The following is an 18,123-nucleotide window of genomic DNA, read 5'->3' on the forward strand; positions in this document are numbered from 1 at the left end:
TCAGGGATGACTTACGGCCCTTTGGGAATGGTTACCAGGCTAGTCAGGGATGACTTACGGCCCTTTGGGAATGGTTACCAGGCTAGTCAGGGATGACTTACGGACCTTTGGGAATGGTTACCAGACCAATCAGGTAGAATTAGAAAGGTAGCATTTGAGGGTAATAACATAAATTTACCTTCACATGGTCTAGCTACTCTGTTTATTCCTACCCAACCACGCAGTGTATATGGTAACCTAGTTACTCCAGCTCAGTCCTGCCACTTGCTATATTATATACATGTACTACGTTACCAACATGTTGTCTGCTACTTAACCAGTAGCGATGGCGACAGTCGCCTGGTCCAGTTCATTGACCGTACTAGTTTGTTAAAAATGGGTGAAGAGGAAGGAGAAACCGGACTAAAACGTAAACATAAGTCATAACGAGAATCACATACGCCAAGAAAATTTTGTTTTTATTTCCTTTCACAACGTTAAGCTTCTGAGTACCAAACGACATTACATTCTTACATCGCGTAGATAAAAAAAATCATGACGGCAGCACAATTTAATAACACATATGTTCGATACGATATAACCAACAACTTGATGGCTTTCAATGAAACAAAGGTTAGTCAAAAAGAAAACAGAAAATGTCAACATATAGAACGCCTTCATTGAAGAGAACGACTGAGCATCATTTCACTTGGGCTCCAAGTCTTATAACAAGTTCGAAAACGTTACAAAAATGAAAAATAAAAAGTTGAAAAGATATGAAAATAGATAAAACAGATGAAATGAGGTGTAGTATATACATATAATACCCCGAAAAAACACTTTTACGCAATATCTAAATCATAAAAAGTCGGCAAAAGTAACACAACAGCGAACGAACCCCGCAGTGCCGCACCTGTGCCCCAATTGCACCTTTACTAGGCTTTAGTGGTACGATTCGAATACGTTACTTTACTTATGCATATATGATCAAGACTGCGTTAGGTTGAGTTGCGCCTCGTAACTGCTGAGTGTTGGGCCATAATCCAGAAGTCCCGGGTTCAAACCCAACCTTGCTGCGCCACCGGTGCACCGACCTTGTGCCAATGGGAAGACACTTTGCACGACTTTCCTCACTTCACTCAGGCTGTTGCAAACATTATATGGCCTGAGGTCCCGTGTTTGAGTAGAGCGGGAGTGAAAGAGCTCACCACATCATGACATTTGTAGCCAGCCTGAAATCATTTTCAGTCCCCTTGATTTTGAATGGGAATCCTATCGAGCACCGAGGGCATAGCGTGACGTTGCGCGTCATTTCTAGGGGGTCTGGGTCCCAGAAAATTTTTAAATCAAGACCCTCTGAAACACTATTTCCTGCATTTTGAGGTGCAAATTTTGCTTGTAGACTAAGCTGTTCAATGACATCTGTTTTGGTGAAGAAGAACACATGGGTTTCAGTTTTTTTATATCTTTACTAATTTTTGTCTGTCCCAGGGGACGGAATGGGGAAAACTTTTTTCAGTCCCCAGCTGCAAAATTCCTTCAAAGGACTGAAGGACAGGTGCTGGCTACAACCCTGGTTCAAATTTTAGTAAAGACAAAAGAGCAGGGGGCGATCCTTCCCTGTGTGATGAGTGGATCTGTATATGTAGCTTGTACTCTTCAATACAGACATGAGGCGGTATATCGAATAGGACACCCCTTCGGCGTATTAAACACACCAGCTTCACGGACACATGTGCACGGCGCGGCAGCAGCTGGTTATATTACACTGAACAACCCGTTACACCTATCCTTTGCACATCTATCTGCAATCGTTCTTGAAATCTATTCAGAGAAGATGCCCCAATATAGCTGCTGTGCTTGGTGATAACAATGATTCCACTCTACGATAGTTCTGTGAAAATACGAATTTTTAACACTATTCTACATTGTAGGTTGGTAACTCTGGTGACCCCTCTCTGGTACTTGAAGGCAATACAATACAAACAAACAAACAAAATTATGGCCCATCTACAATAATGTTGTTGTCAATGACAATGAGTATCAAACAGAACTTTTAAAGAAGGTGTACAGCGTCGGGCATCTAGGTATATACTGGGTGCTGGACTTGAACATCCCGACTACAAATCCAGGTTGACGTCTCTGGGTATGCTACCACTCTCATATAGGAGAGAAGCTGCCGACGTTCTACTCTTTGTAAAGTCTATTGGGAACATATATGACTCAGACATAGTGAAATATGTTTCTTTCTCATCTAGAGGCACTAGAAGCTTTAGGGCCAACATGGCAACACCCTTTAGAACCAAAACCCAACAGTTTGCTACCTCATACATCCCAAGACTCATTAGTATTTGGAATGGGCTAGATGGAAACCTTAGAGCCATGGGCCGCTGTGTCTCTCAGTCCTCACACATATCCACCTTCAAACGACAGCTGTTAAAACACCTACACAACCGATTCACACACCTCTACGATACAGACACCCCATGTACCTGGACCTCGTTCTGCTCCTGTTCGACGTGGCTTCGCAACGAGAGCACGTTAATCGTTTCAGTTTGTATTTAGTCATTGTGCATTTTGTATTTTGTGCAAGTTATCTTTTGTTTCCGATTATCACTGTATATGCCATTTTGTGATTCTTATTATTTACTTGTATATGTACTTGTATATAAGTTATCTTTTGCTTCCGATTATGTTTGTATATACCTTTGTTGATTATTATTATTCACTTGAATGTGTATTTTGTTTCGGGGAGACAACTTGCAGAGGTGGTATCACCTGTTTTGTCTCCCCACCATTTTTTTATGGGAAGTACAATAAATAAATAAATAAATAAATAAATAAAACAGAAGATACGGATACCGTTGCAGTGGATGTTGGTGACGCCAACCAAAGCGTTTTAGTACCTAAAACGGAACTACGGCGGAATGATGATGTTCTCTCTGATCCGAACTCATAAGTCATATCTACATACTTAGACATTGTTCTCTTCTCAGTTACATATGCGACAAGTTTGACAGTCCTATCATGGCATGCAGTGAATGTATAAACTTTCTTCATTATTAAGGCCACACCAATTTTATTTGTTGTTTCTCGGATTTTTCAAAACCCTATTTTTTCCGATTTGAAAAAAAACAAACTTTTCAAATAGATGGCACACCTCGTGTTGACAAATTTTCACTGCCCCTCCTTTCTCAAATTAACTATGGGCCTCAAATTCCAGTAGCTGTACGTGCCTATTTTGGGCAGTACGTTTATCATTTTTCTTCAAACGTTGCATGGACTTTGCTACCAGGGACCCCCTAAATGTTGAAAGTTTAGGTTTTCCTGTCCGATCCCTCCTACCCCCGACTTTTTGAAAGTTTTTTTTTTTTTTTAATTTTTTTCGACCGACCGACCCAATATTTTTTCTGAAGAAATCCGAGAAACAACAAATACAATTGGTGTGACCTAATAATGCAAATTGTCTGTCGATTTACACAGTACATATCCAATTATGTAAGTCATAACTTTCCCTATCTAACTGAGTAGCTTCATACCAAACATCATGACGAACCATCAACACTTTCATGAGTTATTCTCGTCGAAAGTTGGAATCGGTACCTGCAGTTCCAGAAAATGCCACGAGAGGGCAAAAGATTTGCTTCGTCTTATCACTGAGTCAGGCTTGGGTTGTCTTCAAATCCAATAGCAAAGCCACACAAAATTGTCTTCGCCCCTCTAATGAATGGAATATTCCGAATTGTGATAAATACGTCATCACAGACCACGCCTTTCACTCACATGACGTCAGAGGTCAAAGTTCACAAGAAGCCGGAGTGTTCTGTAGTCAGTAAAAGTAACAGCTCTAAAATGATTTTTGAAATGCGGTAGTTTTGGGTTTAGTTTGGGGAGTATGGAGCCCGTGTCACCGATCCTGGCATCGCCAAGTCCCACATGGGGCCAGGTGAGTGGATAGAACAGTCATCTAAGCCCGAGTTTTGCGGGGAAAGTGTCCAAGTTCTGGGTTTTTCTGGGGACTTGATGCGGAAGTAAGCCGATCCCGTGATATCATGGAAAGTGTCTGTGTTTGTCTAAGCAGGACTAAATTAAAAATCCAGAATTCATAACCAGGTTTTGTGTTCAGGTCAAGTCAAATTATATTTGTGTCATCAGTGTGTGATTAGGGTTGCATGACTACTTTGTAAAATCAACACAGTTTCAGAAGGATATTAATTTTTTATTTTTATGATATTGTTCTGAATTTCTTCTATCATTATAGTTTTTTCGACCTTTGACATACATTTTCGACCTAAGCCATTTTGTCAAGACTGCAAGCTTAGGGTGGAGGAGGTCAGAAGGCTTTCGTTCTGGCTAATACAGTTTATTAATAAACTAATCAACAGTTCATAATCACATCAGGGATTGTCAACACAGTCTATGATGTGGATGAGATTTGAATATACAGACAACAAATTAAATTTATCAGTAAACAAAGTCAGAGGGAGAAAATCACTGAAGAACAATGGCTCTGCAGTTGATTTTGTAAAAATTTGTTACGATTTCATATATCTGCAGTCATAATAATAATCTTTATTGCAAAACCTTAATAAATAAAATATTGACATTGACATTGAAATGATAATAGAGGGTCCAAATAGGGGAATCCTAGCAACAGTCTACGGTAAATTTAGGGGTGCCAGTAACACTTAACAGTATTCAGAAAGGCTGACAACACCTAATGGCAAATTCGGTAGCTAATCCCAAAATATTTTGCAGGACTCACCCACATGTAGCGTCGTAACTTTTGGGTCAAAGTTGCTTATTTATGAGGTGTGGTGCCGGTGACAAAATCGTTTTGAGCCCAGAGTGTTTAGAAGTGTGATCTCCGAGGATCATCTGACATTTACCTCCATGGGTCTACTTGTCACAAAGAATCTCAGTAACTTTTGATGACAAGTTCAGGATAAAGCGCACTACGTAAAATTAAAATGTCTAATAATGCGTCACGAATTATATACAGATCAGGCTTAACATTGCATGAGAGTGAGCCTGGGTACGATTAACGCCCGGCTATAGTAATCTGCAGTTCATCCAAGTACTACTAGTAGTACTCTGCTTTAAAAGTTTAATGATCTGCTGTTTTTGTGTCTGTCTTGCTGCAGTACTGAGTAGGTACGTGAGCTCCTTCAAATCTTTTTGGCCAAAATTGAGGGGATTGGTTTCTAATTCTCTGTTAAAAAAAAACCTGCTACGGAAATGTGTAATTGAATGTGTAGGTATGTTGATTAACCAGATATGTGTTAGTACAGTGTTTTATGCCTCCATTTTTATAGAACAAGAATTGAAGATTTAGAAAAAATATTGTTGTACTAGTATTAATTCTCTCTATATATAATATATCACTTATCAGGCACCAAGTGGCCCTTTATAACAGCATATATATCAGCAATGGGAATACATTAAAGATAAGAGAGAAACATTTTAATACTAACTTATACATATATTTGCAATTCAAGGTTTTTTTACTTGTTATTTAATGTTGTACAGGTTCGTTTGAATCAGAACCATGGAATTGGGTACTATACCCCTGGTAATACTACTGCGGGATAATGTTTCAAACACAAACTCAAAACACATCAAGTTCCTGCAAAACTAACCATAATCTATTGATACATCAAGCTTTTCATTCAATTGTCATAGTACATGATTTGAATCCCCTGGTATCCAACATGGCAAGTAATTAGATTATGCAAAAGCGTCTTTGTGGGCTTTACGCATACACTGTAATTAAACATGGCCCTGATGACGTCAACTGAAAAGCCTGACTTATTATAGTACAGTTGTACTTATGTATAACAGTCCTGTTGAACTAGCCAGATGGAGGCTTGAGAAAAACTTTGCATTGAACTAGACTCTGAATCTGATTTATAATAATATAACCTATATAAAATGTCCTTGATGGAAGATAGGGTGGAGTGGAGGCAACTTTCAACCTTGGCTCGAGCGGGAGCTCGACCAAAGTAAAGTTCTACATAAGTAAAATGTAAATATAGATACAGTGGAACACAGTGGACAATTCAGTTCTGTAAACTCTAACCTCTCCAATCCCTCCTAATATACTTTATAACAAATAGTTGGAATTAGATTTCACACCACAATGGAACTAAGGCTGTACTTAGCAAGGAGGTTAAACATAAGTATGTACTATGTACCTAGTGAGGAAATGATGGGAGAACGTTTAAGTCAACACTACTAAATACTGAACAGCAGAGAGAATTAAATCTCAGCTCCCACATTTTCCGGGGTGGGAACAGAAGCCGGCTGTGGTGAGGAGGAAAATCTCATTTCAAGTCTTACAACATTAGCAGTCTAATGTTGTTAGTGGTCTAACGGTGTTTAACCATGTTAGCAAGGGACAGCTGTGGAACGCAAGGTCAGACACAGAGGTCGTCTGATGAATTGGCCCACCTCATGTTCAGACTGACTCTAGAGGGCATCTTTATACTAGTAAATCTGTAATAAAGAACCTTCTAATCAATTACAAAGTTCTTATTTCAAACATAATTCAGTTCAATCTCTCATAGTATATACTCTTAGTCTTAGCTGGCATAACCACCCTTTGGTGAATGCACCAGCTTCTGTATTATGTATAGCCAGTATATCTACTCTTCTGAGTAGCACATGTGTAACACGTTTGTAACACACCAGCTTCTGTATTCTGTATCTACATATATAGCTCAGGTATAAAACATAATCCTATGACATGCAACCTTTGCAGGCAGGTACTAGTAAGCACCACAGATGTTCCACAGAATGAACTGAATATGATTGACAAAAATGACATGTCATGAGTACAAGTACTCAGTTAAGTCAGTTAACATAATGATAAAGTCTATTTACTGTGAAGTGAGTTCTCTTTTGTGATTTATGGTGGAGTAGGAGGAAAAATGAGGTTTATGCAGTCTCTGAGGTTGAAACAATTGTGCTCAGTTCACAGTCATTTTATTCATGATGATGTACTAGTAGAGGGTCTATGCAAAGCTGCGAGAACAAAAGAACTGCGGACATTCCAAGAGTTACCGCACAGAGTTCTGTGCATGCTGTCCCATGCTCCCTTTAATATTGCACACAACGTGGCTGGTGGGTATCTAATTACAGGGCAGAAAACTTGTTCGTCAAGTCTTCCACGCCCCTCAGGTGACCTTCATGATCAGCTGGCCCCCTCAGGCAGTTACTGACAGGTGGTTATTAACAAGAGTACATATAGATTTGTTTGTTTACTTGTTTGTTTACTTGTTGACACATGTGCTGTTGACCCTACAGGACAGCGTGACCTTGATCCAAGCTGTCCAGCGAGGTGATCTCACAAAGGTCAACGACCTGATCAAGAGTGGCTGTGACGTCAATAAGAATGAAGAGGTGAGACAAAACATCTTCAAGACGTCTTAGAGTTCATTGAAATGGTCTGTTACTATTAAAGATGCATGGGCCTTTTTTTTTAAGATGAAAAATAATTTCCCCAGCTAACTTACAAGGATTGTGTTCTTTGCAGACCCAGAACATGGAATGTAAACTTTAAGGTGCTGTCCAGCTCCAGTCCGTCTAGTTCCCAACTTATGACCATGTATTTTACCTGCCCCACAGACCTTCCTTGGCACTTCACCAGTTTGTTTGCTGGTGAGGAATACAAAGGTGCTATGCAGCTCCAGTCTGTCTAGTTCCCAGCCTATAACCATGTATTTTACCTGCCTCACAGACCTTCCTTGGCACTTCACCAGTTTTTTTGCCAGTGGGGACTACAAAGGTGCTGTCCAGCTCCAGTCCGTCTAGTTCCCAGCTTGTAACCATATATTTTCCCTGCCCCACAGACCTTCCTTGGTGCGTCAGCAGTTCATGTAGCAGCACTGATGGGGAACACAGAGGTCCTTGACCTGCTGCTCAGCTTGGGGGCAAAGGTCAATGTGAACGATGGGGTATGCATGCTCGCCATTTTATTTTCAAGTTTGTTTCTTTCTGCTCATAACAAAATGCTTCATTGGCAAAAATTATGAGGTCTGGGCTTAGAGTTTGTTTCTTTCTGCTCATAACAAAATGCTTCATTGCCAAAAATGTGGAAGTTTTGAGTTTAGATGGCAAATATTAACAGCTCCCCCATACATGATGCTTATGGGACCCTCCTCCTATCTTGCTAACAGGGCACATACACAGAACCCCCTCTAACTACTCTTGCATCCTCTATAGGGCACATACAGAACTCCCTCTAAGCTATTGGTGCATCCCCCTACAGGGCACATATGGAACCCCCCTAACCTACTTGTGTACCCACTACAGGGCACATACGGAACCCCCCTGACGTATGCAGTGATGAAGTCCCAGGCTGACTGTGTGCGATCACTCATCAGCCATGGAGCTGAGGTCGATGACCTCTCCACTGAGGTAGGTCCTGCTGATGTTGATTGACAGGTTTGATTGACTGGTTTGACAGATGATGGCAAGTCTGTGGTGATGTGCTGTAGATAAAGCAGGGGCTGACAGGTTTGACATGATTGACATGTTTGATTGACATGTTGACATGTTTGATGGCACATTTGATGTGCTTGATTGACAGATAATAGAGGCCTGGCCTATGGTGGTGAGCTGTAGATGAAGCAGAAGGCAGCAGGTGTGACATGCTGACATGTTTGATGTGTGAGCTGTTGACATGTTTGATGTACACGTTTGATGTGCCACATGTTGACATGTTTGATTGACATGTTTGATGTTTGACATGTTGACATGTTTGATTGACAGATGATGGAGAGCCTGTGGAGGTGTGCTGTAGATGAAGTTGAAGGCTGCAGGAGGTGTGACATGATTGACATGTTTGAGTGACATATTGACATGTTTGATTGACATGTTTGATGTTTGACATGTTGACATGTTTGATTGACAGATGATGGAGAGCCTGTGGAGGTGTGCTGTAGATGAAGTGGAAGGCTGCAGCAGAAGTGACATGATTGACATGTTTGATTGACATGTTGACATGTTTGATTGACATGTTTGATGTTTGAAATGATTGACATGTTTGATTGACAGATGATGGAGAGCCTGTGGAAGTTAGCTGTAGATGAAGCGGAGGGTGGCAGGTTCGACATTTTGAACCATCTCCTGGAGAACTACGAGAAACCACATGACACTAGAAAGGTCAGAGGTCACGCCCGCATTGGCAATTTTTTTTAAAATTCAGTCAAAGCATGTTTTGACTATCTTGTAATTTCTAAAACTGTACTAGTACCGGTAAAATCACTATCATGACATTTGTATAATCCTGTTGCTTGGGTATGCACCTTGATTTGTTAGAAATGATCACAATGTTTACCAAATTGAATAAGCAGATGAATGACTTCTGTAAAGAGTTAGTCGTCTGTGATGAACAATTCTGCCAATTCCACTAAAGGGACCAACCATAATAAGGCATTCGAGATTCATTGCAATAGAAAGATAAATAGATAAATTGCTGTCATTGTTCTTCCCCCAGCTGGTAGAAAACATTTCCCGGATGACCAAAGCCTGCGACGTTGAGGTCCAGACCATGGAGGGTCGGATCGAGGCCGTCCAAACGGGCGGGTTCTCTGAGCTTTCCGGCGCCCTCGGTCGCGACCGGCTCGACCACGTGAAGGAGTTCCTGTCCATGCGTGTCGTGGCGCACACCTTCGAGGACGTGGCGCTCTCGGTTTGTTTGTTTATTTGAAGGATTGATACAACAGATGACTAACCTACGTCACTACATCACTGGTTGTCTGAAACCTTTAACCGTTTCCAAAATCATATCCAGTTGCTCGAGTGTCTACTTTTTGGCGTAGCTTATTACCTGGATGTTTAATCTTCATTCACATAGATGACATGTTTTCAAGGTGTTAACTGTGAGACCTGACTGTAAGGTTGATCCACGCACAACGGGATGGACTCATACTCTCTGTTTGTTTGTTTGTTCATTTATGTCTATCTGTAACAGCTATTACTTTTTATAGTCCTTCTGGATTCCATGACCATGTAAATGTTTACAACATCTTGAAACATGTACAGATATAAATCTGCAACAGTTGCTTACATTTCTTTTGAAACCTGTAGGTGCGTTCAATCTCTCGAGAAAAGCCCGTACGTACGCTGTACTTGCTGAACACCATGAAGCCGGGGTTCTTCCCGTACGAAGCGTTCGAGGACGGGAAGTGGGCGAAGCTCTGTCTGCTGATGGGCGTCAACGGCGAGATACGCAAAGTTCCCAGCATGCCTCTTCACAGGTGGGTTAGGCAGGCAGGATAATCGGGGGTTGTTTTAGTTTATTGGAAAACTAAGCAGAATGTACTAAAAGCAAGACTTTTTTTTTAAAACTACCGTATATTCTCGAATAAAGTACGCACTTTTTTAACTTTTCAAAATTGAAAAGGTGCTACAAGTTGTTGCCAAAGTTGGGGTGCGTACTTTATTTGAGGTAACTGCACAGATAAATGGTAAGAAAAGCCTAAAATAAAGCAAGGTGGAGCTACACTTCTAGTAATGTTTCAAAACATACACATTGTTGTTGTCTTGAAGTTGTCTAAACATGAAACAAAGAAATTGTCTTAACATGATTTACATATTAACAGTGGCATTTGCATACAATCCTTTTGAGTTAGTGACTTTGACTTGTACAACTGGTTTTGCCTGATTTCTTCTACCAGTTCTCAGTGATTTTTATAATTTGCAGTAGGCAATTCACAAGTTTATAGAGACAATGACAGTGTAAACCCAGGTTATTTTATGCAAAATGACCTGGGGAAAACATCATAAATTCGAATTTATTTAGTTAAAGGTCTGTTCAAAACTGGTGGAGAAGGGGTGCGTACTTTATTTGAGTTGTTCCATTTTACCTTTCAGTCCCAAAGATCTGTCTAAGACTTGTCCAAAATCAGGGGTGCGTACTTTAATTGGGGTGCGTATTTTATTCGAGAATATACGGTACTCAAACAAATGAACGAGGGGGGGTTTGTAGACAGACATTTCGGACAGCATCCACTCTTCTGTCTGCAACAGATTCTCTCTGATACACCTTACAAGTTGCTTGAGTAACTTTCGTATTGAGTATCTCAAAAGTGTACAGTCAGAATATGTGGCTATCAAAAATTCAAAGGCAAAACATCTATCAGCTTTTGTTTCATTGAATGCCGTGTATGAATACTGAAATAGGCTCAAATATATCAGATGTTGACAATGCTGTGTGAAATCTTGAACTCTCCCCCACCCAATTCAGCTGACATGCGAAATCAACCGGTTTTGTACCAGTTTGTTATACACATAAGTTTCCTGCGCTTTGGATCCAGAGTGTGATAGAATGACGCTATGAAAGCCCATGTGATAACAGATTGACATTAAAAGACAGATTGATAATGACATTAATTGTTACACAAATCCCCCCCCCCAGGTCCCAGCTGACTGTCCTGGTACTGCTCAACACGAGGCTCACCATGCTGCCTGATGACATCGGTGAGCTGTCGAACCTGGAGGTCCTCCGCCTCAGCTTCAACCACATCCGCACCCTCCCGCCGGGCATCGGCAAGTGCCACGCTCTACGCTACCTCGCCGCAGACCACAACGCTCTACGGGAACTCCCCCGCGAGCTCGGCCAGCTCGCTGACACCCTGGTGTCTTTGTTTGTCAACAACAACGAGATCGTCAAGCTGCCGTTCGAGCTGGGCTTGCTGCGGAATCTGCGGTACCTTTCGCTGGAGAACAACCCGATCGAGTTCCCGCAGCCCAACATCCTGCAGCAGCCTCTGCAGCACATCCTGGCGTACCTGCGACCGTACCTGGGAGAGACGGTCGAGGACCGAACTGTCCGCGTGGTGCTCATGGGTGCGTAGAACTTGTCTGTCTGTTCTGGTGTACATGCACCCGTACCTGGGTGAGACCGTCGAAGACCAAACCATCAGCGTGGGCTCGTGGGTGTGGAATTTGGGTCCTTTTTGTTCTGTATATGACATCTTGAATATATTCATAAATCATGAATATATTCACTTGCTTGTTTACCTTATAATCTGGGTGATCGATGATGATGTACGTGTCTTACAGGTGGAAGGGGCGCAGGGAAGACGACGCTTCTACATGGGATGCAGCGTAAGTACTGGATCGGGACCGCCCCCGACCCAGAGAAAACCGTCTACATCGACATCGCAGACGTGAACCTTACTGAGATCCAGCTGCGAGTGTTTGACCTGGCCGGAGATGCAGACGTATTCCAGACGCAGCTTCCGTTCGTCCCGCGCCGCTGCCTCTACCTCGTCACCTTTGACCTGAGCGTGGAAGCTGTTGACCCTGACAGTGACCTGACGTTCCAGCTGGAGGCGTCGCTGTCGAAGATCTGCGAGCATGCACCAATGGCGTACGTAATTCTGGTCGGCACGCATGTGGACGACAAACGACTCACGAAGGACATTCTCGACTACACCTGGGGCAAGGTGAAGACAGTTCTGTACTTTCAATTTCTCAGAAATTACAGTGAATTAAATTATTGTACACTAGAAATTATTGTGTCACTGTCATTATTATTTTGAATAATATAAAGACCAAATACATAAATGTAGTTATGTTCTTTATATCCTTTTTCATGGACACTAAATCTGTACTCCTGTTTTCTTTGTGCCTTGACTTAAGTCACCAGACATTCCAGACAATACTATGACTTTCAATACATACATTAGGCAACAAAAAATGACATGCCTCCCTCAATAGATTGTAACCTTCTACCAAGTGTTTAAAATACTTTATATATACTTTATATACTTCATATTTTTGTGGTTGTATGTAATGTAAATGAATTGTAAGTTCAAGAACAGCATATACATGATTCAGCTAAAAGGCTGACATTTTAACGACGTAGATAAACCATTGTTTCTTTCCCTTCCCTCCAGGTGAACGCCCTGTTACAGCGAGCGCGCCCGTCACACCGTGAGAACTTCAGCGGGGAGTCGTCTATCGGGAACTGCCTGCTGTGTCAGAAGGCCGATCACCTCTACCGCGTGGCAGAGACACGGAACGGGCCCGGCTACGTCACGGTCGACAGCTTTCGACAGAGGACGCAGTCCATAGACTTAGGGCGACGCTGGAGCTTTGGGAAGGCGGACGAATTTGAGTCTCCGCACATCCTGGGGTAATTTTGCAAATTCAAGATGTGTTTAGTGAAAGTCCTCCTCGGTTAGGGACACTGAATTGCATAGGATTTAGAAAGACTAAAAAGATTCAGAGACATACAATATTTGCCCATGACATTGTAGATAGTAATGTTTGATGTTGCACTTTGTAGAACAGTCGCTTACAATGGTTAAAACAGTCATGTAACAAATGTGGGCAGTTTAAGAGACGTAAACAAACAAACAAATAAACATGTTAACAACTCCTTTTAACCGTATACTCCAAACAAATGAACATGGAAACAACCCCTCTTTAACTCGAATGTAAGTTCATCTGTGATGGTAGTCAACATTATGTTACAATTTTAAGACCATATATCTGTACCTCTTTAACTCCTCTCTGTTATAATCAGTTACTTTGAGGTGAGCGGAAAGCGACCGTGCCCCAAACCGCTCTTCAGCATCAGTAACCGGATCCACAACGAGAGCATCGAGCAGCTCAAGTACGCCATGGAAGGCTACGCGCAGCTCCTGCGTGACCCCTGCCCCAACATCCCGAAGAAATGGAGCGAGATGATCCGCTTCCTTCGCTACGAGGCGCCGCAACAGAACGCCCACCTCCAGACGCATCCCATCATGCCCTTCGACGTGTACTGCGCCATTGCAATGACTTGTGGGATACTGTCGGAAGAGGAGATCACCGTGATGACTCAGCACTTTCACCAGCAGGGCGTGTTCCTCCACTACTCCGACTCCCCCGAACTGACCAATCACGTCTTCCTCAGCACAAAGTGGCTAACCAGTCAGCTTGGAAAGCTCCTGTCACATGATCATGAACAGCCACCAATCAGTGCAGAAGGTTTCCTTGACCACGACATCCTGCCCAAGGTGAATGAGTAAATGGTTAATTTGGTATAGACATCCGGTAGCCAAAGGTGGAATCGCATACCACTGACAATGCAGTATAAACAGTTTGTAAATAACAGCATGGAAATCTTATTGAGTAAATTGTCATCATCAATAGACATTAAGATCAAATATGCAAACAACAAACAATAGTGCCTACACAGATTGAATGTCTCCTCCTCATGTGCTATCTTTCAGTAATGGAAGATATGGGATGGGCAAGTTTGTTTGTTTGTTTATTCTGTATTTAACCAGGGCGAAAGCACTAGCATATCACCTGGCGGCGTTTTTCAAAGCCCCTTGGGGAGAACCCAGAACATGAGTCATAGATAAAGTTCAACAAAAACAAATTAACTTCAATAACATAATCATATATCAAGTTCTATGAAACCACATTACTTATTAAGTAACATAAACATAACCAGATTTAACTGACATAACAAGTCTCTGTATCTGTTTGCTTTCCACTTTCATAAGTCTGTCTGAGTTCCTTTTGGTCATGCTTTTGCCATCTCTTATCCTTAGGTGTGGGCAGATGTGGAGGAAAGGTACCACGGGACGCTGCTTGCCCTCTTCCGCCATGTTGGAATCAGCGTGAAGGTCTGCGATACAGAGCGAGACGTTTTCCCTGGGCGAATCCCAGCGTGTCGTCCTGATGACGACATCTGGAATGCAGACCTGGCGCCGGAGGAGAGCCAGATTACGTCGGTTTTCAGCTTCAGTCGGTACCCGCTCTCGTTCTTCTCCTCGCTGGTTGCGGCAGTGGAGCGAGACCGCGCCCATTCCAAGCTGCTTGTGAAAAACCCAGCGGTGTACCGACAGAACTGTGTAGTGTACGTCAGCAGCAGCGTCCCCACGGGCTGCGCCGTGTGTCGTAAGCGGAACCTCTCCCACGGTGATGCCTGGCACCTACGGGAGGCAGAGATACCCGACACCACAGCCGCTGGGCAGGAGGATGATCGCGAGGATTCCCGTATTGCTCATCTCTTGGATGTACCAGAGTTTTCGGAGGAGCAAAAATCCCGATCGACATCGTCTGAGTCACTCAATGTGCAGGAGGAACCGGAGTTACCCGAGGCAGATCAGCAGAAATCGCCGGCAGTCATCTTCGACAGCTCAGATAGCGAGAGTTCGAAAACTGACTTTGTGGCCACCCAGAAGATGCACTTCTATCTGAACCCGAAGAGTCGGAGTTTAGAGGTCATAGTTCGAGGGGAGCGGCCATGCTGCGGGATGGAGCACGTGCGGGAAATCCTGGCAGGAATCTTCATGGGAAAACCCAGGTTGACACATCAGGAGAAGGTGGTCTGCCCCTGCTGCCTGCTAGAGGGAAAACCCGCCCCTGCATTCTTCGCTCGCGACCCAGATATGGAGCCAGACGGGGTGCGGGCCACCCACCAGAACAGCCACCAGCAGGACGGGGAGGAGATCACCTGTCGAAACAGCCATCAGCTGGGCACCTGGCGTGACCTTCTGAAAGGGACGATACCAGAGAGCTTCCGTGCCAGAATGCGATGTGGTAACCATGGTGATGCCGACTCCACGGACAGTATTGTGTGTCCCGCCTGTGTTCTGGAGAGGCACCCAGAACCAGCGGTGTTCGAACACGACGAGGTTGGCACAGAAGAGCAGAAGCCGCTGGTGTGTCAGAACGGCCACGAGCTGGGGACCTGGGGAGACATCGCTAACGGGAAGATCCCAGAGAAATACCTGCAGCACCGGGAGGGGACGGAGAACGGAACAGATCTCCCTCAGAAGGTCACAAACAGAAACAGCGCGGAGGTCACAGAACAGCAAGTCATACAGCACACCCCGTCGCTTACCAACCAGTCTCATGACAGGAAAGAGGAAACAGCAGAAACAGCAGTAACCATGAAAACAAACTTGGAGAATATAAACGGCAACACAAACAACAACAACAACAACAAAGACGCAGTGGGTTCATTTCCATTGCTGGAACAGATGCAAAGAATGATGGGAGAGAGCCCCTCAGATGAGGCTTTGATGAACCTTGCTCAAACAGAATCACTTTCCGACCCACCAAACCCCACCTCGCGAAGTCCCGACTCACCGCGTACCTCCAAACGGAAAAGCTATTCTGAAGACTACCCCCAGGAGCAGAACCCATTCGACGAGCCCACTTGTACTTACAACAGCCCCTCCCAGCAGTATCCAGAGGAACTGAACCCATTTGAGGAAGTGGAGGAGCGAGTGGCGACAATCCAGGTCGATGAAATGTACATAAGCAGTCCCCTTGCCAACTCCAGTGTGCTGGGTCCTGAGGACAGTGCTGTGCAGTAGCGCCCCCCTGCAGGTCCCAGCAGAACTGAACATACTGATGCAGTAAAGTGCAGATTGTGCACATTATTTGTGACTATTGATTAAGGATCATTGATTGTATGTCATTTATTGATAGTTATAGATGACTACCAGTAGCGACTGGTCAGCACTGGGTACTTGCCTGTACTTAATAGTTATGACTATGCTAAAGAATTTCAGGTGAATGTGCATCCACAAATAGTTTCATTCAAACCCCACCAAAGCTGCTTCAAACATTAATGCTTGAAACAGTAGACCCAGGAGTATATGCTGTATATTCTATATAGATAAAATCTAGATCTTTACATAATATATTCTGTATTCACGAATTAAAGGAGGTTAATTAAATCTATCCAGTTTTCTGGACCCACCAAACTCCTTTATATGCAGGAGGGTGACAAAACTGGCCTTAGACCCACCAATGTGTGCAGTAAAGTACTGATGAGGCCTTTTCTAATCACCCCCAAGCCAACCACCTTTGGGCACTTTGGAATAGTCCGGACCCACTTATTGCTGCTAGACCAAACCAAGTGTTTGGATATTAGGGGGTGAATGAGAGCAAAGGAAAACAAACAAAGAAACTCAACTGTTACTTGAGAAGCTCTTTAATGCTAGTATTACAAACAGATGAAGTTGTGGAGACCAAAAAGCCATTTCAGATGTTTGAATGATTCAGTGTAACAAAACTTCCCACCGACTCCGCCCAGGGGTTTATAGATTTGTATCAAAAGAGAGGAGAATAAGTTTTAAACTTTTCCCTTTTAGAATTTTGTGTTTGTTCATGTGTCTCCATGACGTGTTAATCAAAGATTTGACTCCAGTCGCGCCTTTTCTTGTTTCTGCATGTTTAAAATGATGTTCGTTAATTATTTTTGTTGTAAAGAAAGGTTCAGAACTTGGAATTTTAAGCAGTTTCCAAAATGCCCTTGTTTTAGATTGGCCATGTTGTTGGTAGTGGTTTTTATGTCATTCTATATGAGTACTTGAGTACTTTCATGACAGAAATAGATATTGATTAGAAGAACACAAAATGTCAGAAGTATCTACATCAACATATATAAGCAAACTTGTTTGTACATGTTTTTATCAGGCTAGAAAGTAAATAGATCATTGAATTACCCTTATGATATCTTTTAAAATGTTTCTGTAAGTAATGAATCATATGCAAAGGCTAGATTCTGTGCTGGATGTCAGTATTATGTGTTGTTTGTGTATTATTTATTTATAATGCCAACAGATAATTATTGTTTTTTTTTTTCAAATGTGTATTGTATTTTATATTGTTATGGTGTTGATGGTACTTTTGTTCATTGGTTCATTCATTTTTCTTTCCATTCTACATTTGTCCTTGCTCAAAATGCCCACCTATTTTTTATTTTTTATTTGCATGCATCATGATTGTACATGTAGGTAGACATTCATGAAGCAACTTGAAATTTTACAAGCAGAAATTTGCTGCCGCGTGAGCTAAAGTGGAAAAACATTATATTTAAAGCCCAACAACTTGAAGAAAATCTAATGAAGACTTGGAGCATTGAAAGTTGGAAATTTACACGTTAGTTGCCACTTGGCAGCTGATAAGTTTAACTGAATTGGAGTGCTACAGTCAAACCTGCCCAAGACGACCACCCGGGGGACCGGAAAAAAGCGGTCGATTTGGACAGGTGGTCGCTGAGAAGAGTATCGACTCAAAACATGCCCGATGGAAAGTATAAATGGTTTCCATTGTGCTTAATGGCATAAAGCAAGCACACTGCATGCATGCAAATTAGCGAGGTCTTTAATCTCAAAT

General features: G+C 42.7%; 2 protein-coding genes across 3 annotated transcripts; both read left to right on the forward strand.

Annotated features, from left to right (window-relative positions):
- The first annotated feature begins 3,751 nt into the window (after positions 1-3,751).
- On the forward strand, positions 3,752-9,921 carry LOC118411312 (serine/threonine-protein kinase TNNI3K-like). 2 transcript variants are annotated; one of them, XM_035813510.1, is made up of 6 exons: positions 3,752-3,925; positions 7,285-7,380; positions 7,830-7,934; positions 8,293-8,397; positions 9,037-9,144; positions 9,479-9,714. In XM_035813510.1, exons 1-6 carry the CDS (start codon positions 3,875-3,877, stop codon positions 9,689-9,691), a joined length of 678 nt encoding a protein of 225 aa, XP_035669403.1. In that variant the 5' UTR covers positions 3,752-3,874; the 3' UTR covers positions 9,692-9,714. The 2 variants fall into 2 exon arrangements, with proteins under 2 accessions (XP_035669403.1, XP_035669405.1); XM_035813512.1 differs by lacking the exon at positions 7,830-7,934 and having other exon boundaries at positions 9,479-9,921.
- Positions 9,922-10,004: 83 nt separating this feature from the next.
- Positions 10,005-17,637, forward strand: LOC118411311. The gene is made up of 6 exons (XM_035813509.1): positions 10,005-10,241; positions 11,402-11,832; positions 12,049-12,434; positions 12,888-13,126; positions 13,520-13,994; positions 14,538-17,637. Exons 1-6 carry the CDS (start codon positions 10,126-10,128, stop codon positions 16,311-16,313), a joined length of 3,423 nt encoding a protein of 1,140 aa, XP_035669402.1. The 5' UTR covers positions 10,005-10,125; the 3' UTR covers positions 16,314-17,637.
- The last annotated feature ends 486 nt before the right edge of the window (positions 17,638-18,123 follow it).

This window comes from Branchiostoma floridae, chromosome 3 (assembly GCF_000003815.2).
Source record: "Branchiostoma floridae strain S238N-H82 chromosome 3, Bfl_VNyyK, whole genome shotgun sequence".
NCBI lineage: Eukaryota > Metazoa > Chordata > Leptocardii > Amphioxiformes > Branchiostomatidae > Branchiostoma > Branchiostoma floridae.

What these genes read in the sequence shown, in the direction of transcription:
- LOC118411311 (XM_035813509.1), top strand. Translation starts at nt 10,126, where the DNA reads ATGAAGCCGGGGTTCTTCCCGTACGAAGCGTTCGAGGACGGGAAGTGG. An exon ending in TCGACTACACCTGGGGCAAG is followed by an intron (nt 12,435 to 12,887) that starts GTGAAGACAGTT and finishes CCTTCCCTCCAG; the next exon opens with GTGAACGCCCTGTTACAGCG. An exon ending in GAGTCTCCGCACATCCTGGG is followed by an intron (nt 13,127 to 13,519) that starts GTAATTTTGCAA and finishes TGTTATAATCAG; the next exon opens with TTACTTTGAGGTGAGCGGAA.
- LOC118411312 (XM_035813510.1), top strand. Translation starts at nt 3,875, where the DNA reads ATGGAGCCCGTGTCACCGATCCTGGCATCGCCAAGTCCCACATGGGGC. An exon ending in TCGATGACCTCTCCACTGAG is followed by an intron (nt 8,398 to 9,036) that starts GTAGGTCCTGCT and finishes TTTGATTGACAG; the next exon opens with ATGATGGAGAGCCTGTGGAA. An exon ending in AACCACATGACACTAGAAAG is followed by an intron (nt 9,145 to 9,478) that starts GTCAGAGGTCAC and finishes TTCTTCCCCCAG; the next exon opens with CTGGTAGAAAACATTTCCCG.